This window comes from Doryrhamphus excisus, linkage group LG14 (assembly GCF_037039965.1).
Source record: "Doryrhamphus excisus strain RoL-2023G ecotype Guam linkage group LG14, RoL_Dexc_Guam_v1.1, whole genome shotgun sequence".
In the NCBI taxonomy this organism is placed as follows: Eukaryota; Metazoa; Chordata; class Actinopteri; order Syngnathiformes; family Syngnathidae; genus Doryrhamphus; species Doryrhamphus excisus.
This window is the reverse complement of record NC_136370.1, coordinates 6,825,253-6,851,253: the sequence shown is the minus strand read 5'-3', so window position 1 is coordinate 6,851,253 and position 26,001 is coordinate 6,825,253. Positions and strand designations below refer to the sequence as shown.

The 26,001-nt window shown below is 40.7% G+C and overlaps 4 protein-coding genes and 1 long non-coding RNA gene across 5 annotated transcripts; 4 read left to right on the top strand and 1 right to left on the bottom strand.

Moving 5' to 3' along the window:
- The first annotated feature begins 250 nt into the window (after positions 1-250).
- On the top strand, positions 251-7,165 carry bdkrb2 (bradykinin receptor B2). Its single transcript, XM_058090039.2, has 2 exons — positions 251-313; positions 3,942-7,165. Exons 1-2 carry the CDS (start codon positions 294-296, stop codon positions 4,981-4,983), a joined length of 1,062 nt encoding a protein of 353 aa, XP_057946022.2. The 5' UTR covers positions 251-293; the 3' UTR covers positions 4,984-7,165.
- A 2,476-nt stretch (positions 7,166-9,641) lies between these two features.
- On the top strand, positions 9,642-13,976 carry bdkrb1 (bradykinin receptor B1). The gene is made up of 2 exons (XM_058090038.2): positions 9,642-9,722; positions 12,763-13,976. Exon 2 carries the CDS (start codon positions 12,766-12,768, stop codon positions 13,849-13,851), a length of 1,086 nt encoding a protein of 361 aa, XP_057946021.2. The 5' UTR covers positions 9,642-9,722; positions 12,763-12,765; the 3' UTR covers positions 13,852-13,976.
- A 1,568-nt stretch (positions 13,977-15,544) lies between these two features.
- LOC131140010 (uncharacterized) lies at positions 15,545-18,131 on the top strand. The gene is made up of 2 exons (XM_058090043.2): positions 15,545-15,981; positions 16,875-18,131. Exons 1-2 carry the CDS (start codon positions 15,786-15,788, stop codon positions 17,651-17,653), a joined length of 975 nt encoding a protein of 324 aa, XP_057946026.2. The 5' UTR covers positions 15,545-15,785; the 3' UTR covers positions 17,654-18,131.
- A 2,018-nt stretch (positions 18,132-20,149) lies between these two features.
- LOC131140664 (uncharacterized) lies at positions 20,150-22,529 on the top strand. Its single transcript, XM_058091298.2, has 2 exons — positions 20,150-20,486; positions 21,012-22,529. Exons 1-2 carry the CDS (start codon positions 20,291-20,293, stop codon positions 21,854-21,856), a joined length of 1,041 nt encoding a protein of 346 aa, XP_057947281.2. The 5' UTR covers positions 20,150-20,290; the 3' UTR covers positions 21,857-22,529.
- A 575-nt stretch (positions 22,530-23,104) lies between these two features.
- On the bottom strand, positions 23,105-25,710 carry LOC131140665 (uncharacterized). Its single transcript, XR_013629746.1, has 3 exons — positions 25,609-25,710; positions 25,423-25,512; positions 23,105-24,269 (listed from the first exon to the last, which is right to left on the bottom strand). It is a non-coding gene; the product is annotated as an uncharacterized LOC131140665 (long non-coding RNA).
- Positions 25,711-26,001: the final 291 nt, after the last annotated feature.

The window sequence follows — 26,001 nt, the reverse complement described above, 5'->3', positions numbered from 1 at the left end:
CATTCAACGTCCACAGTGTCTGATTCTGCCATAAAACATAGAAATACCTCAGAAATGTATAAATATGAAATACCAATCCTATAGACTTGATACTGTATTACGCAGAGTGGAATAAAATACTCAAATGAGGACCAACGGGCTGATGTAAGACTTTTGGCTGACATCACTTCAGCTCCAATTTCCTCAAAGAGAGCAAGTCAAAGTCAGACAAGGCGGAGAACCGGGAAGCTGCGTGCACAGTGCAGGCGGACATCTGGACACTTCACATCTGGACTTACTTACTCAGGCGGGAAATGGCTCTTCAAAGCACCAGGTAAAAGCTTTCACATTGTATTCATATGTAATGTGTATTTCAATAACACTGGTGCCGATAGTCCCAACTTTGAAAAGCAACATAGTTAGTCCATTTTAGTCTGTAAAAACAAAAAAAATAACCGAATTAATGATCAATTCACAGGAAAACCTACATTTACATCCATCGAAGAATTACTTGTTATTGATTCTTATTATAGTTAAATATTGTGGATGTCGGATTACTGGCCTCGTGCAAAAGAGATAGCATGATAATAGCACATCATTTGCAGTACCAATTTAACTCTCCCCTCTCCCCCAGGGGAATTACAGCCAGCAGACACGAGCCTGTTGCTCATTATTGGAGCTAATTGTACGCTGTGATATAACTTGGATGAATGCACGGCGTTATATGACTGTAGGTAAAGGAACATAATTGTACGCTAGTGCAGTCCAAGGATGGGATTAGTTGACTCAACACGGCAGTAGTTATTGTAGCTGACATTTGGAGCGGATTAAAGTTTTACAACTTCTTTGACCGCTAGGAATGTTTTGGGTAATTTTATAAGCATGCTGTCTAACAGCAGGGCAAGCATTGCGGACATTGTTGGACACAATTACAACATCTGTTACTGACATTGTGATAGAAAGTAATTTGACATAAAAATGGTATATTGTTCAAAACACTTCTGTTACATGAAGGCACATCACATGGTTACATATGCACAATTTAACACAATTTAACATCTCTGACAAAAAAAAGTAGGAAGAGGTTATATTTAATTGTACTCCTCCCTCATGTCCATTACTGATTATTCAATTATTCATTCACACCATGACGTTTACTTGTTGACACTTATTTCACTTTCTGACTTTTTTTCCCACTTCCTGTATGAAAGGATGGTGTGGGAAAAAAATAATACCACTATAAACCTTGTCCAGTATAAAGGGAATAAATACAACTTAAAAAATAAACATAAATATCACTAATAAATAGAAATACATTTGCGACCAGTGCAGGGTGTACCCCGCCTCTTGTCCAAAGTCAGCTGGGATAGGCTCCAGCATACCCCCACAACCCTAGTGAGGGGTATAGAAGGAATGTGTTTGAATTCAGTAAACATTAAATAAAACAATTATGGGGTTGGGGTATGGTTAACGGTTGTGAGTGTAGTATAGTGAGTATAGTTAAGGACTAATTTTATCATTTGTGCCAAAGGGAGAGATTATAATGTGATAAGATTTCTTGTTCAGAACAAAAACAGATTAACTAATTAATCATGCGATGCTGATTTTGCCGGCCTCTATATACTGTATTGTCAGGTGCATGCGTGTCTGTTTTCCTCACATCTCGCCTCCAAACAGACAGGAAGAGGGTTCACTCTGTGTTTATTTTCAGCCCCTGGGAGCGTTTGGTCCTTGAAGTAAAGGCTCGAACGAAGTGAGCCCTCTTGTCAGTAATAGTCTCTTCTCTCTGCGGGGGGAGGCGGGGCCCTATCAAAGCAGAGAAGGGTGTTGCTGTGATGAGCCAGTATGCCGAATTTGAGGTAGCGGCAAAAAAGACACCAAAAACAAAACCACCGAGCCCTTGAGGGGGGGAAAAAACTACACACGCAGATGCAGAGCTTTCAACAAAGTAAATACAACATGCAAGATGATATACTTTGTTGCTCTTTAAATCAAATCAACTTTTTTTGTAGAGCACTTTTCCTGCAAAGCCATGCAACACAAAGTGCTTTACAGAATTAAAAACAATTACCACAATTAAAAGTAAAAACAATTACTAAGAAAGCCCCTCCCTCCCACCTTACTAGACACGCACACACACACACACACACACTCACACACAGTAGGGAGACATGGCATGGCACTGAGGATCAAGGAAACGTCCACACTGGGAGGAGCCGCAGGCCGTGCCATCAAGGGCACCCGGGCCCCCCGACTCCGACAGACGCGTGGACCCCCACATCAAAGGGAGGAACCCCCGGCCGACCGGGTCGAAGGGACCCAAGGACAGCACCCTTTCAGCAGACCCGACACAGCCCCCAGTGTGGAGGACCCCCCCTGAGGAAATACTGGAGTAAAAAGCTAAAGACTAAGAGCATAAAATAGGACTAAAAAGATAAAAAACGAAAAAAAAGTTTAAAATATTAGTTAAAAGCCTGATTAAAAAGGTGCGACTTTAATCTTCTTTTAAAAATATCAACAGTCTCCGCAGTCCTGAGGCTGTCCGGCAGGCTGTTCTACAGGTGGGGGCCATAGTGGTAGTTAATGTAGTTGAAAAGCCAATACAGTGGTGTCAGACTCAAACCAAAATGCTAACCGAGTTAACCGCACAATCGATAGAAAATACACGGACAGGAGTCATCAACACTGAGGGTCCATTGTATGGCCACTTCATTGTTGTAGCAAAGTGTGAACTACCCTTTGAAGTACTCTTGAGATTTGCATAAACAAACCAAACACAAATAGAGCAGTTTGTTACACGCCGTATTGCACCGCTTTACCATTGCATGCAAATCAAGGCTAAATTTTAGCATTTTGGATGTTAACCGAAAGACGCGCTAACCATGGCGTACCAGGAGGTACCACTATATTTTGTTTGACAGACGGTGTGGATGCCAATTTCGCAGCTTCCATGGCTGTACAATAGTGAAAAATGAGATAATTGTCCAGTATTTTTTCCTTGTACTGTTCTCAAAAATGGGCGGCACGGCCGTCTAGTGGTTAGCGCGCAGACCTCACAGCTAGGAGACCAGGGTTCAATTCCCACCCTCGGCCATCTCTGTGTGGAGTTTGCATGTTCTCCTCGTGCATGCGTGGGTTTTCTCCGGGTACTCCGGTTTCCTCCCACATTCCAAAAACATGCTAGGTTAATTGGTGACTCCAAATTGTGAATGTGAGTGTGAATGGTTGTTTGTCTATATGTGCCCTGTGATTGGCTGGCGACCAGTCCAGGGTGTACCCCGTCTGTTGCCCGAAGACGGCACCCCCTGCGACCCTCGTGTAGAAAATGAATGAATGTTCAAATCTCTCTCATCTTGTCTCATGAGTTGGGTGTCTCATGACACTCCTGCATGAGCCTAAAGTCAACCAAATCATTACATTGGGAACCTGGCATGAATATTCATTCATTCATTTTCTACCGCTTTTTCCTCACGAGGGTCGCGGGGGTGCTGGAGCCTATCCCAGCTGTCTTCGGGCGAGAGGCGGGGTACACCCTGGACTGGTTGCCAGCCAATCACAGGACACATATAGACAAACAACCATTCACACTCACATTCATACCTATGGACAATTTGGAGTGGCCAATCAACCTAGCATGTTTTTGGAATGTGGGAGGAAACTGGAGTACCCGGAGAAAACCCACGCATGCACGGGGAAACATGGAAACTCCACACAGAGATGGCCGAGGGTGGAATTGAACCCTGATCTCCTCGCTGTGAGGTCTGCACACTAACCACTAGACCGCCGTGCCGCCCCCTGGCATAAGTAAATGCCAAGTAAAATGATAAGTAAAATACTGAAAATCATGTGAACTTCCAAGCGTGGAGTACTTTGGTGGAATGCGGAGGAGTTAGGCCAATCCTGCACAAATAGTATTTGTATTGCAATGAAAAGTTTTTGATGACCGGCATGTTTCTCCACAGAATACCAGAGCTGAGCACCACAACCATGGATGGCAACCAAAACTCCACCAACGAAACGCAGTGCATCAATTTAGATGATTGGGATTGGCTCACCCGCGGCCAGCCGGTCTATTTGTTCATCATCACGGCACTGGGAATCGTGTTGAACGCCTTTGTGCTGCTGGTCTTCTGCCTCCACAAGAAAGCCTGCACAGTGGCAGAAATTTACCTGAGCAACTTGGCGGCCGCGGATCTTGTCCTGGTGTCCTGTCTGCCCTTCTGGGCCGTCCACATCGGCAACGGTTTCAACTGGCCTTTTGGTGTGGCTCTGTGCAAGGTGGTCAACACTGGCATCAAGATGAACGCTTACTGCAGTATCTACTTCCTCGTTCTGGTTAGCATGGATCGCCACGTGGCTTTGGTGCATCCCATGTCTCACGGGAGAATGCGTCGACCCAAGTATGCCAAAGTGGGGTGTCTGCTGGTGTGGAGCTTGGGTTTGTTACTGAGCGCCCCGACGCTGGTCTTCAGAGCGGTGAAGTATTTCCCAGACTATGACGTAAAAGTTTGCTTTTTGGATTATCCGACCCCCACGGTAGAGCTGATCTGCAACGGGATGCTGATCATCTTAAGCTTCATCATCCCAATTTCCATCATCGCATTCTGCACCGTCACAATCATCCGAGCGTTAAAGAAACAGTCTGTTGCCAGGTTCAACGCGGAGAAGAGTGAGCAGAAGGCCACGACACTGGTGCTGGTAGTCCTTGTGGCCTTCCTTATCTGCTGGGTCCCTCTTCACTTCATCACCGTGCTGGATGTGCTCCATAGAATCAACGTCATTAGAGGATGTCACCTTGAAGCGGCCATAGCAATTTGCAACCAGATCTTCGCTTACTTGGCTTTCTTCAACAGCGTCATCAACCCCATCTTGTACGTCATTGTTGGGAAAAATTTTCGGAAAAAGGTTCAGGAAGTGTGCAAGCAGTGGGCCGGCAGTACAGTGACTACGGCATCCACACGTTCAAATACCTCAGCAACACTGAGGACTATCATATCAGGGTAACTTCAGGTACAAAAATATCTTAGTAGAACTCTCATTCCAGTCACAGTGGTATGGGAAAAACTGGAAAACTGGAAAGAACGACTGCAAACCAAAAAAACTACAGTAGTCTTACAAATGTATATTCCAAAGTGCTAAACTATATGATTTATTTATCATAAGATGACACATTGTAGCAACCAAACAGGCACAGCAACATTTCTGTCGTAAGTTTAGGTGTTGCTAAGCGGAATTTCTGGGACTGTCATTAGGTTTCCTTGGCAGCAGAGAAAGGACTTGATTATCAGAAAATAACAAAAAAAAAAAAATTCTATGAAATTCAAATGCTATCCCTATTATAAATTGTCAGAAGGTGTGAATTAGTGGTTATTTGTCTATACGTATCCTGCAAAGTCAGCTGGAGTAGGTTCCAGCTAACCACTAACCCTTATGAGGATATGTAGTACAGAAAATTAATGGATGAAATATGGAAAAATCACAAATTGTCAAAATGTTAAAACTACTAACCACGTTATAATACTTCAATCTAGCAAATGTTCTCACTTTGTCCTGTCTCTTTTGTACCTGCTTCTTAACTTGTGGGGTCCAGAATGTAAATAGATACTGCTGTGCTAAAGTTAGCATGTTAATGATCTACTAGTGCGATGTAAAAGCTGCTTGGTTGCTGTAAAATACATACAATTTTAAGTGTCAAAACTACTAGCCACTTTGTAATACTTCAATCTAGCAAATGTTCTCACTTTGTCATGTTTTTTTTACCTGCTTCTTAATTTGTAGTGTCCAGAATGTAAATAGATACTGCTGTGCTAAAGTTAGCATGCTAATGAGCTACTAGTGCGATGTAAAACTTGCTTGGTTGCTGTAAAATACATACAATTTTAAAAGTGTCAAAACTACTAACCACTTTGTAATACTTCAATCCAGCAAATGTTCTCACTTTGTCCTGTCATTTTGTACCTGCTTCTTAACTTGTGCTGTCCAGAATGTAAATAGATGCTGTTGTGCGAAAGTTAGCATGCTAATGAGCTACTAGCGCCATGTAAAACTTGCTTGGTTGCTGTAAAATACATACAATTTTAAGAGTCAAAACTACTAGCCACTTTATAATACTTCAATGTAGCAAATGTCCTCACTTTGTCCCGTCTTTTTTGTATCTGCTTCGTAATTTGTAGTGTCCAGAATGTAAATAAATGTTGTTGTGCTAAAGTTAGCATGCTAATGTGTGATATAAAAGATGCTTGGTTGCTGTAAAATACATACAATTTTAAGTGTCAAAACTACTAGCCACTTTGTAATACTTCAATCCAGCAAATGTTCTCACTTTGTCCTGTGTCTTTTGTACCTGCTTCTTAACTTGTAGTATCCAGAATGTAAATAGATGTTGTTGTGCTAAAGTTAGCATGCTAATGTGCGATATAAAAGCTGCTTGGTTGCTGTAAAATACATACAATTTTAAAAGTGCCCAAAATTCCCACTTTAAATGGCATGGGTGAAGAAATTAAAGAATCAAAGGCCCACTCATTTTTTAAAAACACTTTTAAACCATAAGTTGAAAAGCAGAGAACTAATGACTGCTGTTTTTTTTGGCTTTTCTGACTCACTGTCCACTGACAGTTTCCAGTGTTGACGCACCATCACGTCTTTTTTTTTTTTCCTTTCAGTTGTCTCGTGTTGCTTTTTTTTTTTTTATTTCCCTGCACTACACCGCAAATAAGCAGCCCACTCAATGTTGACTCAGAGGTTTGTGGGAGGGTGCATACACAGACACACAAAATAAAGTCAAGACAGACCATTAAAGACAGCCAGGCTTTAACCACCACATTGTGAGTGTTTAAATTTGTACCACTGGTGTAGATAAGGTGACCTCAAACAATACAAAAATGCCAAATATATGTATTGTTTGTTTACTGCTGGTATTTTTGATTGTGCTAACATGCATTCTTCCTGTGTGTGTACCATAAAGTACAATTGTGTTTTAGTGTTTGTGTGAGATGAAATATTAAATTATATACACGTTGCAAGCATCCATGTGTGCAATTTAACAATCAGACTATTTATTATTCAAATCATGATGGAAATTAAATAAATGGATTCGAGCTGTCTGCACAATTTAAAAGGATATTTTGGATTTATTTGATTAATGTTCAAATTTGTGTATATCTGTAAAATAATTACAATAAAATGGTCGTGTTTTTTCAAAATAATTTGTCATTCATTTAGTGGGTATTATGGTTAATTATATATATATATATACAGTCTGGAATATAGAATATAGAACTGGAGGTAGCAGAGATGAGGATGCTGAGGTTCTCATTGGGAGTGACCAGGATGGATAGGATCAGGAAGGAGTACATCATGTTAGAGGCCTTGGAGATAAAGTCAGAGAGGCCAGACTGAGATGGTTTGGACATGTCCAGAGGAGAGATAGTGAATATATTGGTAGAAGGATGCTGCGTTTAGAGCTGGATTGGATGGAAGGGAAAAGCCATCAGAGAAAGAAGAAGAAAAAGAAGAAGATATATATATATATATATATATATATATATATATATATATATATATATATATTGTGTCATTACTGCCACCTGGTGAGCAGAATACTCCATATCACTTGTATTTCAATATGTTTTGAATATATGTTACATGAATATGTTTTCAATCTTACTGTGACATTGCGAGGGATGACCTGTATGTATTTTTAACATATTAATTAATTCATTCATTAATTCATTCTCACGAGGGTAGCGGGGGTGCTGGAGCCTATCCCAGCTGTCTTTGGGCGAGAGGCGGGTTTCACCCTGGACTGGTCGCCAGCCAATCACAGGGCACATATAGACAAACAACCATTCACACTCACATTCATACCTATGGACAATTTGGAGTGGCCAATTAACCTAGCATGTTTTTGGAATGTGGGAGGAAACCGGAGTACCCAGAGAAAACCCACGCATGCACGGGGAGAACATGCAAACTCCACACAGAGATGGTCGAGGGTGGGATTGAACCCTGGTCTCCTAGCAGTGAGGTATGCGCGCTAACCACATGACCGCTGTGCAGCCCAACGTATTAATTGATTATAAAAAAAGGATTAAGTACACCATACAGAGGTTATGTTTTTATCTGTTTGTGTTTGAAATAACTTGAATTGAAACATTTATTTAGAAGGCACTTTACAATGGAGCAAATGCAATCAATGCCATAAAACCATAAAACATATACAATCCAAGACTTATACAGTTAAAATAACTAAACAAAAAAAATGGAATTAAACATTATAACCAAGTTTTGGGCGGCTGCAGGCAGGGAGTTCTAAAGGAAACTAAAGGTTCTGTCGCCCCAGGAACAGCGTGTTGTTATTGAAGGTGGGGACAGGAGGTTAGAGTCAGAGGATACGGACGGAAAGTGTAGGAGGACATTGAGGTAGCCACGTTATGTAATAGTTTGAAAGTGAGTTGCAGGATTTCAAACTGTATACGGTATTGGACAGAAAGGCAGTGGAGGTTTTGGAGGTTAGGGGTGATGTGAAGTCTGTAGAAAATACTGTTAGAGTAATCAAGTCTGTGGTGATGAAAGCAGTAGAAAAGGAGAGGGATGAGTGAAGATGGGCGATGTTTTTTAGATGAAAAAAGGCAGCTCGGGTTATCTGTCTGACGTGGCATTCAAAGGACAGGGTGCTGTCAAGGAAAAGGCCAAGATTTCGAACACGGGGTGAAGGAGAAATGGAGGTACAGACGATGAGAGGGGGAAAGTCGTTGTCTGTATTGGTGAATAACTATGATGATATCACATTTGTCACAGTTTAATTTGAAAGAGTTATTTTATTTTGAAAAGGTGAGTGTGGTGATGCATGAAATTGGCGACCGTGACACATAACTCCACAAAAAATGGTCAGAGCCCTTGGAAAAGAAAGACAGGTTCTACAAAATAGCAAAAACTGACCCAAAAACTGTAGGATTATTATTTTGGTGTGAATGACAATATGGGGGAATTATGGCTCTTGGAGGAAGTCTGGGCTTTCAGAGTGCATCTCTACTTCAATCTATAATGAATAAATTAAATTAAATCAGCCATAATATGACAAATTTATTCATTGCATATATTAACTTCCTAAAAGACTCCTAAATATATTCAAAATGTTAGTATATTTAATGTTTTTAAATGCTATATTATTTTTAAGTACTGTATAACATATTTATACATTGTTTCATTACACCTAATTATGAATGAAAAGTTTGTTTCTATAAAATATCTTACAATTTTAAAATGTCTGATTTATAATGAATAACTGTAATTCTACATATAATATACATACAACTTTGGAAAATAGTTTCAATCTGCATTATCGCCACCAGATGTCGCCAACCTGCACACACTAGAGCACTTTAAACTGACAGTTAACGCACATTTCACATAAAGTGTTGCGCATTGACGTGACTGCAATGATGACCACGAGGAAAATAATAACTTCCTAATTGTCATAATAGTCAATACAAGCTCCAAATATTCTTGATGGTTTGTTTAAGTGAGGATTTGCACCATGAACTTTTTTTTTCCATTTAGGGGCCTGCAGTAATTCACTAGCTGGTTTAGGCCAGCTGGTCATAAACAAGCTGATGTGTTGAGGGTGTGCAAGAATGCTGCTCTATATACAAAACGCTCACAGCTCGGCTCGCTCCTTACACACACATACACACACACACACACACACACACATTTGAGCGCTGTGATCAGTGTGGACCACGGTAAGAACTTTAAATGTTACATTCTCGTCATTTAAGGCTCTCTGATGAGTCAGGCAGAGTCAGCATATTTATCTAAAAAGAGACGGCATGATTCAGTCATCTGGTAAATATTTTTAACTTCAAACTAGAAGATAATGTTGATAATGCTGACAGTTTCCTCCTATTTTTTTTCATGCGTGTTCTGCATGAAAAGCATATATTTTTTTTAAATGGCTGCACTGCGGTAGTAAAGCGCGGGTGTCCAAAGTGCGTACCGGGGCCATGTGTAGCTTGTAGTTGTTTTTTTTTTATTGGCCTGCGGCACATTATAAAAATATAACTAAACAAAAGAGCTAATCAAACGGGAAAAAACTAGCAGTGATTTCGCAGAATAATAATAATAAGAAGAAGAATAACATCAAAATATTAAGAGAAAAAGTTGTCATTTTATGAAAATAAAGTTGTAGTATTATGAGGAAAAAATAAAAATTTTAGTAGCATAAAGGTGAAATATTACAGAAAAACACTGTGATACTATGGGAGACAAAAAAACGACTTTTGGAAAATTCAGTTAGAATTATATAAAAAATAAAGTCATAATATTATGGGAATAAAGTCATATTATTACCCACAAAATTACAAATATCATTAAGAAGAAATTTCAAATATTTGAAAAATATAAAAAATAATAAATATAAGAAAAAAATACAAAAATGGGGAGGAACGTACGAGGAAAGTATGTTACCTGGAGATTACAGTGAACATGACAACATGGAATGTCTAAAAAATTTTGCAGTACAATGCTATATAGCTATTCATGTAAGAAATTAGCTGATTTTAGTTATTATCAAGAAAACCATGGAAATGACTAGATATATGTTCTGAAATTACAATCATACAAGCTATTTTCATTGTCATTGTAATTTGTTTGTTTCAAGCATTAAATTGAGCAAATAAACTGAAGAAACAAGGCCGGTCTAATCATTTTTAGATGACTGTATTCATAAACTGTAACTTCTTAGCACATCTACTAAAGTGACCCTTGCATGCCTTCATTTTTAGCTGGAAAAAGCCGCAACTGGAAAGTAACGCGCGATCCCCAGATGACCCCTCAGTCCTGCCAATGTATACTTCAAACAAAATGGCTCCAAACAGAGCACAGACCTCCTCCGAGTTTCTTTTATCTGGCCGTATGCTCCCTAGACACTTCCACTGTGAGAGCTGTCAAACAGCAAAGATAAAAAAAAAATCAAAAATCATGACGTGATGTATTTTTGCTCTACGTCCAGGGTAGCAGGGTAGTTTCTGTGTCATGGAAAATGATATAAGATGATAGGAATGAAGGGAAATGACTACCATTTTTATTCTGAAGTGGGAGGAATGATTCCCTCATGACTCAAGCGGTGAAAATGGAAAGTCATTTATTCAACAAAATCCCGAAAATTGCGTAGAAACTGATAGCAGAAACGTCATGGAGTTATGGATTTGTGTTTGTATGGGATTCTACCATTGCTTCCATTTCCAATGTTGTCATTTGGAAATTATTATTCAGACCAAAGTAAACCAAAATGGTGGAACAAAGTACAGTTGTCCCTCGCCACGTCATGCTTCCTATTTCACAGCTTTATTCTATCACGGTTTTTCAAACTATATTAATTCATAAATTGGCACTATAGTATTGGCATTACTAGTCCAAAAATATTCATTTTCTACCGCTTATCCTCACGAGGGTCGGGCAAGAGGCGGGGTACACCCTGGACTGGTCGCCAGCCAATCACAGGGCACATATAGACAAACAACCATTCACACTCACATTCATACCTATGGACAATTTGGAGTCACCAATTAACCTAGCATGTTTTTGGAATGTGGGAGGAAACCGGAGTACCCGGAGAAAACCCACGCATGCACGGGGAGAACATGCAAACTCCACGCTAACCACTCGACGTGCAGCCCTTCCCCAGTCAATATTATGTCTTGTTTTCTTGTGTTGTGTCTACTGTATTGGGTAACATAGGGGTGTTATTTCATATCTAGACGGCTCTAATAATGTTCAAAAACATATTTAGAAGGTCCCAAACAAGTTTCCAATATTGATTTTTAAATACGAAAAACAATTAACTGCGATAAATGAGGGGTGACTATATTTGTGTTGGTATATGTCTGTACTTAGCACGCTAGTTCCTAGACCAGGGGTCTCAAACTCAATTTACTTGGGGGCCACTGGAGCTAGGGTCTGGGCAAGGCTGGGCCGCATCAGGTTTTCCAAAAAAAAAAAACGCATTTATTAAAAACAGAAAAATATACAAACTTTTTCAGTGCTTTGGTTCCGATTTTCTACAAGAAAAGCTCTGATAAAACATTCCACTGTTCTCAAATATCTTGATTTTTATTTTTCTGCACAAAATAAGATGAAAAATAAATAAACAAATCAAGAATAATGAATATCAATTAATCAGTAATAAATAAATATAATAATAATAAAACAGCAAATAATAAAAACTTTACTAGACAAATTATTTTTTTCAGATTAAAATGAACAAAGCATTATTAGAGCCCTGTAGACATGACAAAACACGACTATAGTCACATTTATACTTTTTTTTATTTACAACATATTGCGCAACTGCAGGGTCTTGAGACATATGCTAACTCGCAAACTAGAGAGCTAGCGACCTAAACGGTAGCCTTCAAGTTATTTCCTTTAAACTTAAATAGCCAAAAACTTACCACTTCCACACGGATAGGGAGGATAACTATTAACAGTTATTTAACCTTTAACATGAACATTAATCAAACGTAATAATTTTTTCTGGGTACATGATACCATACAGCATCCATATCAAACTTGCGCGGGCCGCACTAACATTAATCTTTCATATCAAGGTGGGGGCCTCAAACTTGTGTCCTGCAGGCCACATTTGGCCCGCGGGCCGCGTGTTTGAGACCCCTGTCCTAGACGATGTCTGAAAATGGACACATTCTTGTGTTCATATTTGGAGTTCCTTTGTCTTTTCCTTTTTTGGTATAACATAATAACTGATGTTGTGTCATTCTGTAGAACATGGAGCCAGTGACGACAGTGAAGCTTGTGACAACAGAGGTTCCTCCGTGGTTTGAAAACAGCAGCTCGCCCCTCAAGTCAGACTATCTCACGTCCGGCGAGTTTGCCACCATCCGCCTCATGGTCCCGCCGTACATCTTCACCGTCTCTGTGTTCGGCCTCCTCTTGAACACTTTTGTCCTGTGCGTTTTCCTCGCGCACAAAGATCGAATGACCGTGGCGGAGGTCTACCTGAGCAACCTGGCTCTGGCCGACTTCACCCTCTTGTGCGGTCTCCCCTTCTGGGGCGCCAACATCCTCAACGGCTACAACTGGCTGTATGGAGACACTTTGTGCAAAATGGTCAACTGCATCATCACGGTGAACTTCTACACCAGCATCTACACCCTGGTCATGATAAGCATCGATCGCTATCTGGCGATTGTGATGACTATGAAGGCGAGGTGGCTTCGACGGACGCGGCACGCCAAGGTCATCTGCGTCTTCCTGTGGATATTGGGGTTCTCGCTCAGCACACCGACACTGCTGCACAGAAAGGTGACGTACGTTGAAGAATTCCAGATGACTGCCTGTGTGCTGGATTATAGCAGGTCCTGGAGGTTAGCCAATCATCTTCTTCTGAACATCGTTGGCTTTGTCACGCCTGCTCTGGCGATTGTCTTCAGCAGCAGATCTATAATCAAGTCTTTAGCTCGAAGGAAGGATAATGTAGGTCTTCATGATGTCAACGACACAAAGGCCTCCATGTTGCTCTATGCCGTCACTGTGCTCTTCGTCATCTGCTGGGGACCCTTTCAGGTCTTCACCTTCCTTGAAACACTCTGCGAAGTCCACGTGCTGGATGTCAAACTGTGGTCCCACACTTTGAACGTAGGAGGACAGATTTCCGCCTATCTGGGATTCCTTAACAGTGCCCTGAATCCTCTGCTGTACGTCCTATCAGGGCAATACTTCAGGAAGAAAGTTTGTGCCATCTACAGGAGGACACTACATCAGCGTAGAGGATCGGATATGACCACCTATCAACGTTCTGTCGTGTCCACGTACATTCAGAGACCTGAGCAGATAAAGCCTGTCGTCATTTAGGCTGTTGGATAAACAAAGCGCTCCGTTTTGGCAAATAAATAAGGATGCAAAATGACAGGATTGTAACGTCAACAAAACTCTAAATCACGGTGCAGCCTGACAATCGTAACTTAAAGGGTCCTTGACATGATTCATCAACTTTGTTGTACATTGTTTGAAATTATGTATGGTTTTTAAAACCAAAACGGACTAGCTATCGCAGTTCAGCCTCATTCCGGAAGTGAAACCATCAGGGTGACACCACTCAGCTTAAGTAAACAAGAACAAAATAGTAATCATGCCAAAATGTTGTGTTGCTGCTGGATGTTTATATTATCCCAGTAATACTGTAAGGAAGGTTTAAGTAAGTGCAGAGAGCAAGAGACAAATGGATGCCCACCTCAAATTCTGTCCTTAATAGTGATCACTTCACCGTTGATTTCTTCAAAAGCAACACCTTTACAAGAAGCATTTGGCTTCAAAGTACGGTATAAACGCAGTTTGAAAAGGGCTGCTATTCCGCTGATACAAAAACCAAGGAAGAATGTCCACTGCATCAAAGTCATGTCTTGTTTACATAATGTCTTCTAAACACTATTCCACTATAGCGACAAGGCTGCAAAGCATACATACATATACATACATACATATACATATTATATAAACATCTTTTCACAGTACAATATACTGTATTAGCACACCAAGGAGCCAAGTTTGCGCCACAAATATATGTAAAGTCATATGAAATGGGAGGGGAAAAAATCATGTTGTAGGATTTTCCTTCTAGGTTTGTCACTCCCAAAAATCAGAGCTGCACTTTAGTGTCTGTAAACTGTACTCAATAGTATTTTGTGTATTATTACTATTAACTTGCATGTTATGTTTGTTTGTTATGTTATGTTTTGGGTCATATACATTTTTGAATAAAAAATGTTGAAAATGAACATGCCTAAAAATGGACTGTTCTTTTCCAACGCAAATAGTTTACCAAATACAAAATAATAAACTACTTCCAAATTGCAACAAAGAGCATTCAGAGAACATTCTTGAGCAACTATAAGTAAAACTACATTGTGCAAACTGTATAAAGTTTCAAAATTTGATATTTTACTTGTCTGCATTGAGCACAAACTAAGACACTGAAAGGAAAAAAAAGGTCAGAATTAGGAGAGAGAATAGTCGAAATTGCGACTTAAATTTTTGAAATGTTTAAATAAAAAGACATAATTGTTACATATGTGCCATGTGAAGAATGCAGTTTTTTTCATAATTGTATCTAATGATTTAGACTTTTAACCCCATAGTTATGACTTTCCTATTTCATAATTATGAACTTTTTATATTGTGAGCACAATAGCAGAAAAAATACTAAATGAATTAAAATAGCATTCGTCATCATGGTGACAGTGAGGTAGTCTGTCGTTTGGCCACTAGATGGGAGTGTTGCTCATTGAGTGTGTGTCATTTGTGTGTCTATTGAAGTGGCTGGTTAGTTAGCCTGTCGGTTCGTGTTTAGCTTCTTTTATCTTTTCCTGCTCTTGGTCTGTCTATCACTACTTTTAGTTTACACAGAATGGGTATTGTCCATGTTTCATCTGTGTTGACATGAGTTCTATCTCCACACTCTATAGGTCAAGTATGTAATGACACTTCCACACCAGAGGAGACGCAGTAATGCACTAGAATGTAGCTATGTTACCGGAAGTAGTAAAAAAAGGAAAACAGTTAGCATGTAGTGTGGTGTCTTAAGTCGGCGTCAGTTCCTTCATTTTTGTGTGTGTACTTTTGTTTGTCGAATAACAAACTCCACATTATTCATTCCTAATGTCATGATAACATCGTCTCGATGAACGATGAAGCTTGTTCCGGTAGCTTCGCCAGTTAGCTGCTAGCTAGGAGGCGCGGACATTAGCCACACTTAGCTAAACAGAAAATCAGGTGCTGTGATTGAGTGAATGATGTGTAAAGTGCAAATGCTGAGAGCGTTGGTGAACCAACGACTAACCGCGGCTGTAGAAGAAATATTTGTAGTGTTAGAAAGAACGATAGCAGAGTACGAGCAGGAACTTTGTCGAACAAAAGAAGAGAACGAGCGACAACGTCAACTACTGGACACCGTTTTCAAGAAGCCTCGCGAGTTACACAGAACAGGTTTGTCTAATACATGCCTGCTACCATTAGCAACTTTACTGAGGAGAGGAGCATTGTCAATCATTGTATGGACATCAAAGAAGATGAAACGTAGACTGTTGTAAGAAAAACACGAGAAGGTATAACTGACAAGGATACAACAGATGTGATATTTAGAGGCGGTAATGAAAGCACAAACATTGGGAACACTGATGTAGGTCAGGCACACAGCAATCACAGAAAGCGACAGAGCCATGTTAGATGTCCAAGAAACGCCATACCTGCAGCTGTGTTGGTGTTACTTTCCTCAAGGCAGGAAGTGACTTGTGTAGTTGCAGGACCGGCAACTGCTCCTTAGGTAGTCCACTTAATCTGTGGTGGAATAAAATCACTTTTTGGGGCTGCATATTCAGCCTTTCAGTGCTGAATTAAGGATTTGAGTCTCGGAACATTCATTCATTTTCTACTGCGATGGTCGCAGGGACCGGGGCCTATCCCAGCTGTCTTCGGGCGAGAGGCGGGGTACACCCTGGACTGGTCCCCAGCCAATCACAGGGCACATGTAGACAAACAACCATTCACACTCACATTCATACCTATGGACAATTTGGTGTCGCTAATTAACCTAGCATGTTTTTGGTATGTGGGAGGTACCCGGAGAAAACCCACACATGCACAGGGAGAACATGCAAACTCCACACACAGATGGCCGAGGGTGGGATTGAACTCGGGTCTCCTAGCTGTGAGGTAGTCTCAAAACAGTAAAAACAAAAAGCCAAACCTGAATAAAAACACGGGAAGTCCAGAGCTCGAAGCCACCGTTTGCACATGCCCTGCCATCTTGAGCAAATGTCTGCTGTAGCTGAGCAAAGCTTGACTTTTCTAAAACTTGTTTGCCTTTTTGTGTCCTGCAGATGGCAATGAAGAACAGCAGGGGTGGAGCTCCAGGGTGGCACAAGAGGAGCCACAGTCCCCCCACATTAAAGAGGAAAAGGAGGATCACATTCAGGAGCTTGAAGTTGTGGAGGAGATCACAAAGATTGGTGTCCCTGTGAAGAGTGAAGATAAAGACAAAGTTCAAAGAGTGGAGAAGAGAGAGGTTGAGCCTCCGAGCAGCAGCTCAACTCAACAAATGACAACCAAAGCTGATGGAGACCACTGCGAAGGATCACAAGCAGAACGCCGCTTTGCTTCACAATCAGATAGTGATAACACATCACACTATTCTGACGCTGCTGATATGACATGTCACTCTGACAACACAGGCTGGAAATGCTCTCAGTGTAACAAAACGTTTAATCACCGTAGTTATCTGGAAAGGCACATGAGGAGTCACACTGGAGAGAAACCATTTGTGTGCTCGGTTTGTGGCACAAGATGCTCTCAGAAAGCAGATTTGAAAATACACACAAGAATACACACTGGAGAGAAACCGTTTTCCTGTTCAGTGTGTGGTGTAGGTTTTGTACGCAGACAGCATTTGAAAAGACACATGAGGACACACACAAGGGAAAATACATATTCCTGTTCAAGCTGCAACAAAACATTTTGTGAACGAACAACACTTGTGGTACACATGAGAAGACACACTGGCGAAAAAGTGTTTAGTTGCAGTGTGTGTGATGAAAAATTCTCTTATAAATACCAGATTAACAATCATAAGTGTGCTGGAGAGAACAGCAGCCATAAATAAAGCAGCAGAATTAAACGTCAAACATGTGATGGCATTTTGTGTGTGTGTGTGTAACACAAGCTTCTACTATTTAAACACAATTTAAATTTAAATGGGAAAAATCTGTAACAGATTTAATTGGAATGCAAGCTTGATCAAGAAGACACTGAAAAGCCGCTCTGTTATTAGCCATTAGCATGGTGAGCAAGCGAGTCTAAGTCTATTTCCTTTCAGCCGGTGAGTTTTCCTGCTCTCGTCCACTTTCCTCTGTTTTCACTGCTTTTGAGTTGTTGAGTGGCTCTTGCCCATGCATTTGTTGTTGATATAAGCTGGACAATTTTCATCTGGCAATTAACCAAACATGCATGTTTTTGGAATGTGGGAAGAAGCCAGAGTACGTGGAGGAAAAACCACGCACGTTTGGGGAGAATATGCAAACTCCACACAGAGATGCCCAACAGAGAGTCAAACCCAGATCTTCCTGGAAATTAGATCTTTTTTTTTTTTTTTCAAAATAATAAAACAAATGATGAACAATTAATTCCACAGTGATGATGACATGATAACAGGGCAGCAACTCATGATTATTTTTTTAGTCGATTAATTCAAGGCTTTTTGTTTCGATTAAACGAGTAACCGGTTAGGGCCATTCATTCATTCATTTTCTACCGCTTTTCCTCATGAGGGTCGCGGGGGTGCTGGAGCCTATCCCAGCTGTCTTTGGGCGAGAGGCGGGGTACACCCTGGACTGGTCGCCAGCCAATCACAGAGCACATATAGACAAACAACCATTCATACTCACATTCATACCTATGGACAATTTGGAGTCACCAATTAACCTAGCATGTTTTTGGAAACCGGAGTACCCGGAGAAAAACCACGCATGCACGGGGAGAACATGAAACATTTTATGTGTGTATGGGTTTGGCATTTTCTGCGTGAGGCCAGAGGGAAAGGTGCTCCTGTATTGGTGCCCATGGAAAGAGTGAAGATAATGAAGACAAAGATCAACATGAGAAGAGAGAGGCGAAACGTCCAAGCATCACCTCAACACAACACATGACAACAGAAGCTGACATAGACCACTGTGTAGCATCACAAGCAGACAGCCTCTTAGCTTCAGTATCAGATAGTGATGACACAACGTCACACTATCCTGAGGGTGATGATGACTACTCCACAGCTGATATGATATATGTCACACTGACAACAAAACCCGGAAGATTCTCTCAGAAAGAGGATTTGAAAATACACACAAGAATACACACTGGAGAGAAAGTATTTAGTTGTAGTGTGCATGATGGAAAATTATCTTGAGTACCAGGTTAACAATCACAAATGTGCTTGTGAGAACAGCTGTAGAACTGTACACAAGAATATTGATTATTATTAGAATATTTATTATAAATATTATTTATCTCTATCGCGATCACTCTCTGAGTTAACATAGAATAAGCTACATGGTCCTTGTTGAATACTCTAGTACAGTAGGCGGCGGTATGCACCTTAGTCCCACAACCCGCCATTAAAAAAGACGAATTTACCCTGGTTAGCAAGCCAGTCTGTTAGCATTTGTGTTCTTTTTCCTGCTCTTGTCCGCTCTCTTCAGTCTGTCTACCACCGCGTTTAGTTTACACAAAATTGAATTGTCCATTGATCATTTACCACAGGGGTCTCAAACACGCGGCCCGCGGGACAAATGTGGCCCCCAGGACACTAGTTTGAGGCCCCCGCCTTGATATGAAAGTTTAATGTTAGTGCGGCTCGCGCAAGTTTGATATGGATGCTGTATGGTATCATGTACTCAGAAAAAATTATACGTTTGATTAATGTTCATGTTAAAGGTTAAATAACTGTTAATAGTTATCCTCCCTATCCGTGTGGAAGTGGTAAGTTTTTGGCTTTTTAAGTTTAAAGGAAATAACTTGGAGGCTACCGTTTAGGTCGCTAGCTCTCTAGTTTGCGAGTTAGCATGTGTCTCAAGACCCTGCAGTTGCGCAATATGTTGTAAATAAAAAAGTATAAATGTGACTATAGTCTTGTTTTGTCATGTCTACAGGGCTCTAATAATGCTTTGTTCATTTTCATCTGAAAAAAATAATTTGTCTACCCACCAACTATATGTGGTTTCTTAAGTTTTTATTATTTGGTGTTTTATTATTATTATTATATTTATTTATTTATTACTGATTGATTGATTTTCTTTATTTTTCATCTTATTTTGTGTAGAAAAAAAAAGATATTTGAGAATAGTGGAATGTTTTATCAGAGCTTTTCTTGTAGAAAATCTGAACAAAAGCAAAGTTTATTCATTTTTCTGTTTTTAATAAATGCGTTTTTTGTTTTTGTTTTTTTTGGAAAACCTGATGCGGCCCAGCCTCGCCCAGACCCTAGCTCCAGTGGCCCCCAAGTAAATTGAGTGTGAGACCCCTGATTTACCACATAGCTCAAATGTGCCATGACACCTCCACACCTGAGGGAGGCAGTAATGCGCTACAAGGTAACTACCGGAAGTAGTCAGCAAAGAAAGGACAACACCGAGAAAGCAGTTTTACGTCCGCGTTGGATCTTCTAGGACTCTCTTCGCCGGTTAGCTGCTACGTTAACGGACGTTAACACATCATTCGGCTGGAGTGTAAAGTGCTGTGATTGTGTAAAATGGATAAAGTACAAGTGCTGAGAGCGTTGGTCTACCAGCGATTAACTGCGGCTGTTGACGAAATATTTGTAGTGTTCGAAAGCACGCTAGCGAAGTACGAGGAGGAACTTTCTCGAACAAAAGAAGAGAACGAGCGGCAACGTCAACTACTAGACACACTTCTCAAGAAGCCCCAGCCTATGTTGCACAGAGCAGGTTTGTTTACTTTTAACTCACATGTTTACTAAATGTTATTTGATCATTCACATGAAAGAGTTCAACAGTGCGGCACACAGTCAGACATGAGTCATTTAGCAACTGACGTGTGTATGTAGCCTTCCCCCGGTCAGGGGTCTCAAACTCGGAGGGGTGTGTCGCAGGACGTATTGGGAATAGGGCCGGGAAACCTGGTGTACTCATGATAATGAGGACCAGTGGTATAGAAAATGGGTGGAATTTTCCAGCATATTTTAACCACAATACAACCAGCAGTGCCGCACATAGAATGAGACTTCTTTTAGTTCAACATGCATGTCAACAGGATTTTAGTTTCGGTGTCCGACAAACATAACATCTCATGTCTCAGAAATCAGAAATAAACATTTAGTATCATATGATAGTAGTGACGTATTAACCGGAAAGAGACAGAGTAAGAATATTGAAAGTGGACACACGTTGCCGACTTGTGACTGAACAAAGCTGGACTTTTCCAAAGATTGTTTGTCTTCTTGTGTTCTGCAGATGTCAGTGAAGAAGATTCTCCCACCAAACAGCAGGAGTGGCGCTCCAGGGTGGAGCAAGAGGAGCCAGCGCCCTCCCACGTTAAAGAGGAAAAGGAACAGCCTCAGCCCCTCTACGTTAAAAAGGAAGAGGAGGAACTTGAAGGACTAGAGCAGTTCCCGGTAATTGGTGTCATTGTGAAGAGTGAAGATGATGAAGACAAAGGTCAAAGTGAGAAGAAGAGAAAGATGGAGCCTTCCAGCAGCAGCTCAACACAACACATGAAAACAGAAGCTGATGGAGACGGCTGTGCAGACGGCCTCTTAGCTTCACTATCCGATAGTGACGACACAACGTCACACTATCCTGACACTGATGATGAAGAATCTAAAGCTGATATGGCATGTCACGCTGACAGCACACGAAGGAAATGCTCTCTGTGTGACAAAACCTTTTTTGACAGGAGCACTATGAAAAGACATATGAGGAGTCACACGGGAGAGAAACCGTTTTGCTGCCTATTTTGCAGCAAAACATTCGCTCTGAAGGCAAATTTGAAAATGCACACACAAATACACACCGGAGAGAAACCGTTTTCCTGTTCAGTGTGTGGTGTAGATTTTGCACGCAGTCAGCATTTGAAAAGACACATGAGAACACACACAAAGGAAAAAACATATTCCTGTTCAAGCTGCAACAAAACATTTTGTGAACGAACAACGCTTCAAGTACACATGAGAAGACACACTGGTGAGAAAGTGTTCAGCTGTAGTGTGTGTGATAAAAAATTCTTTTATAAGTACCAGGTTAAGAATCACAAGTGTGCTGGTGAGAACAGCAGTAAACTGCAGAACTTGATAATATAGTCACTAATTATTTGATAACACCGTTTACCAGTGTTCACAATTTGTAACGAAAACTACAAGAAGAGAAGCATGAATGACATAAATATACTGACAGTCAATAGAAACTGTGATTTATTGTGGATCTTGGTGCTCGTGTTGTCACTTTCATTGCACATTGGTTGGTGTCTGTGTAAAAGTGGAGCAAATACACATTACGGATTACTCAGTGAGTGTGACTGGTTTTGGAAGCCTATAAAGCCCCAAAAAGGCCAGCATTGTTAGTCCAGTGAACGGCATCATGCCACATCTATCACGTCACCATGGGCACTGCGTACGTAGGAGGCCGGTTTGAGCTACAGTGATATATTTTATATTTTAAACAAATGATTCATATGAGGAAAAGTCCAGTTTCGAGTTTCAAAATAAACATGTCGAAAAATATTGTCTCGACATTTCTATTGACTGTCAGTGTACATCAATGCATTTTAGAGTGAAAGTTGTGATGGTGGTTGATGATTCTAACTCTTTGTAAATATTTACATGGTGCTCTATGAGCAAAATCGGCCATGGATGACAAAGCAATTACATAACGCTTGTCACAAAGGATTTTTTTTAAGAACAAAATAAGCAGAATATAAGTACAAGATGTATAATTTTAAAAAGTGGTTTATGAGAATAAAAGTGCATGAAAGAATACTGTGGTCAATTAAGAGCAAAAACAACATTATTGCAACCTTGGGTATCCTGAACAGCATCTTTATGAATGATTCTCAGAAGGCAAATACCTTCAATGAAATGTAAAAAAGGACAATATATAGTTATAGGCTTTTATAACTACCATGTAAATATTAGACCAAACATGGAAGAAATGATACCAAACTCTTTGCCGGATGTGGAATGGAATAGACTTGATCTCCCTTCCTGGCATGACAGATGAGGAAATCATTTGTTATATTTTATTTATTTTTGAGAGAGTGCAAATTATTGAACAGTCAGCTGTACTACAGCTACTGTAAACGAAATGAAACATTCATTTATTCATTTCTACCGCTTATCCTCTCGAGGGTCGCGGGCGTGCTGGAGCCTATCCCAGCTGTCTTCGGGCAAGAGGCGGGGTACACCCTGGACTGGTCGCCAGCCAACCACAGGGCACATATAGACAAACAACCATTCACACTCACATTCATACCTATGGACAATTTGGAGTCGCCAATTAGCATGTTTTTGGAATGTGGGAGGAAACCGGAGTACCCGGAGAAAACCCACACATGCACGGGGAGAAAATGCAAACTCCACACAGGGATGGCCGAGGGTGGAATAGGGTGAAAATGAATGCAAGTTCAAAATATGACACTGATGTAATGACAGAGGATTTTGATCAAGGATTATTATAGATTTATTTTTTTTGGAGTGACCAGACCGATGCAATAATTGCTGTGTGCAAATATCATTCAGTGTAGGAACATTTATCAGAATTGGTTTTCAGTAGAATTTTACTTGCTGTTTGCTGTGAGTTTTTTGTGTTCTTCAACTTGTCTACATTGTCAAGTTCCGCAATGCCTAGGAACATATTTGTCCACTCCAGTTTTATGTTGGTTTTTTTTGTTGTTGGTGGTGGTGTACAACAAGGAAATAGTTTTTTGTTCCACACTGGACATGCATGCAGGATTTAAAGATCCACTGCTGTTAGGGCTGATATGAGCATGGCTCAAAATCACATCTCATTTGACATTGTGATTAAATCCAAATAGAAAACATCGACTGATGGTCATGACATTGATTTGAAAAAAAGTTTCAAAAGACTGGAGACAAACACCAGTTTCTTTATTGCTACAATTTTCCTAAATCATTGAAAAGCTATCCAACAAATTGTTAGATTTAAAAATAAGAATGAATTATTCATGGACAGTCAGTATGGATACAGAGACAACATTTCAACTCTGATGATACTCATCGAAATAACCTAATAAATCGGATTGGGGTTAGTTGTAGAGGGCTATGGATCGAAATAACCAAATAAATTGCTATAAATCACAAACAGTGTGCAGGTTGAGTATTTATCTAACAAAAGCATTTGGTACAATCATTCATTTTCCTTATCCTCATGAGAGTTGCCGGCATGCTGGAGCCTATCCCAGCTGTCTTCGGGCGAGAGGCGGGGTACACCGTGCACTGGTCGCCAGCCAATCACAGGGCACATATAGACAAACAACCATTCACACTCACATTCATACCTATGGACAATTTGGAGTCGCCAGTTAACCTAGCATGTTTTTGGAATGTGGGAGGAAACCGGAGTACCCGGAGAAAACCCACGCATGCACAGGGAGAACATGCAAACTGCACACAGAGATGCCCCAGGGTGGAATCAAACTCAGGTCTCCCAAGCTGTTTGGCCTGCGCGCGAACAAATTGTCCGCCGTGCTGCATTGTCCTAAAAATCAATTGGTGTGGTATCAGAGGTTTCATTTTGAACTGAGCAAAACAAAGCAAGCTTAAATATATCTTGTGGAGTACCCCAGGGGTCAATACCGGGACCAAAGTTGTTCAACCTATATTTAAATGACATCCGTAAAGTCACATACGCACTAAAGTTGATCATATCTGAAATATTGTATAGAGATACATATGTGGAAATAACTACGTACATAAGTACAATTCATTCACTAACTGGAATACAAAGTATAATCCACAGTGGGAAACTGTGAGCTTCTGTGTAGTGTCTTCATCTTCCTGTTAATTTACACACACATGCATTATTGGCATCACGACAGAGGAGCCATGTTAGTGAAGCCACCTGTTTCATTCGTTGTCCATGGATTAAGGAATCCGTATTGGGACGCTGATGCATCGTGTCTACAGTGATACATTCAGGGAACAAGTCAAGGCGTGGCTAAAGGAAAGCTAACACGCAATACGTGACAATTCATACCAACCACCTGCCGCTATACAAAAACCTTTGTGCAGTACTTCAGAGCATCCTCCAGTGCCTTTCCCACCCAAAGTACAGGACATACAACATGATGTGCAACCTCCACCTCCTCCAAAAGAGAGCTGCTGAGAATTTGTAGGCTTTGGCTGCATGACAACAGTTTAAAGGAAACACTGAGCAGGAGGCGTGAACAATTTACATTGGACATAGTAATAGCTAAAGAAATGGCAAAACTGGTATCAATACACAAAGCAGCATTTGCAGTAAGTCCAGGTCAAAACTTTCAGATGGAATGAAACCACACAATTGGCTACTTTTATGTCAATGGGTGACACAGCAGATCCCAAATACCACCAGTTCCTAATGTATCCAGTCTCTTTGTAAAACACCCACACCATTCCCATGCGCAATCACGGAACATAAGGGACACAAAGAAAGAGCAAAATGCATTGATATTATATTACGACTTTTGTGGAAACAAGAGTCAAAATCCTGACTGATCCTGTATTTGGTAACATATGTGAACACCTCAATATGGTAATGACAATAAATCACAAGGTGCAGTTAGTTAAAGCTCCATGCCCCTGCTCTAGAGGAGGACACATTCAGGAAGCGTGTGTAGAGTTGGGAAAGATAGCACTAAAGGACCAGATACCTTTCTTGAAGTAGACCGCCTTCTGCTGTGGCTGTCTGCAAAGGGCACATCAGCAAGGAATGCAGAAGAGGACCTCGTTTTAAGTGCGGCCTGGAACATACATTGTAAATGATTTGGATCAGACAGAGAAAAGCATTGTATCTACAGCCAACACCATAGTTGCAAGTAGTCTTACACGGGCCTTACCTCAAGTCAATGCAGGGATCAACCTGTTGATGGGGACTAATATCCCCAACGCCATTGAGCCGCTGGTGGTAATTTGCAGCATGGATAATGGGCTGTACAATACGGTGACCCTGCAACAGTAAACACGGTGTCCATCATAAATCTGGATGAGTTGTGGCAACAGCAGTTCAGGAATGACTTCCGCGAGTCCACAATAGATGACTTTCCAAAGTTCCTGGAGTTGGTCACCACATCCAGGGCCGTTATAATTAAAATAATCTGAATGTGCCCCCCTCTCCTCCTAATACAGTAAGAAACAAAATAGCCACATTTTAGAAATTGGTACTCTTAATTGTGATCACCAGCATGATACACATGATGGTGTGCATTATGTAATACAGGCTTAGATATCTG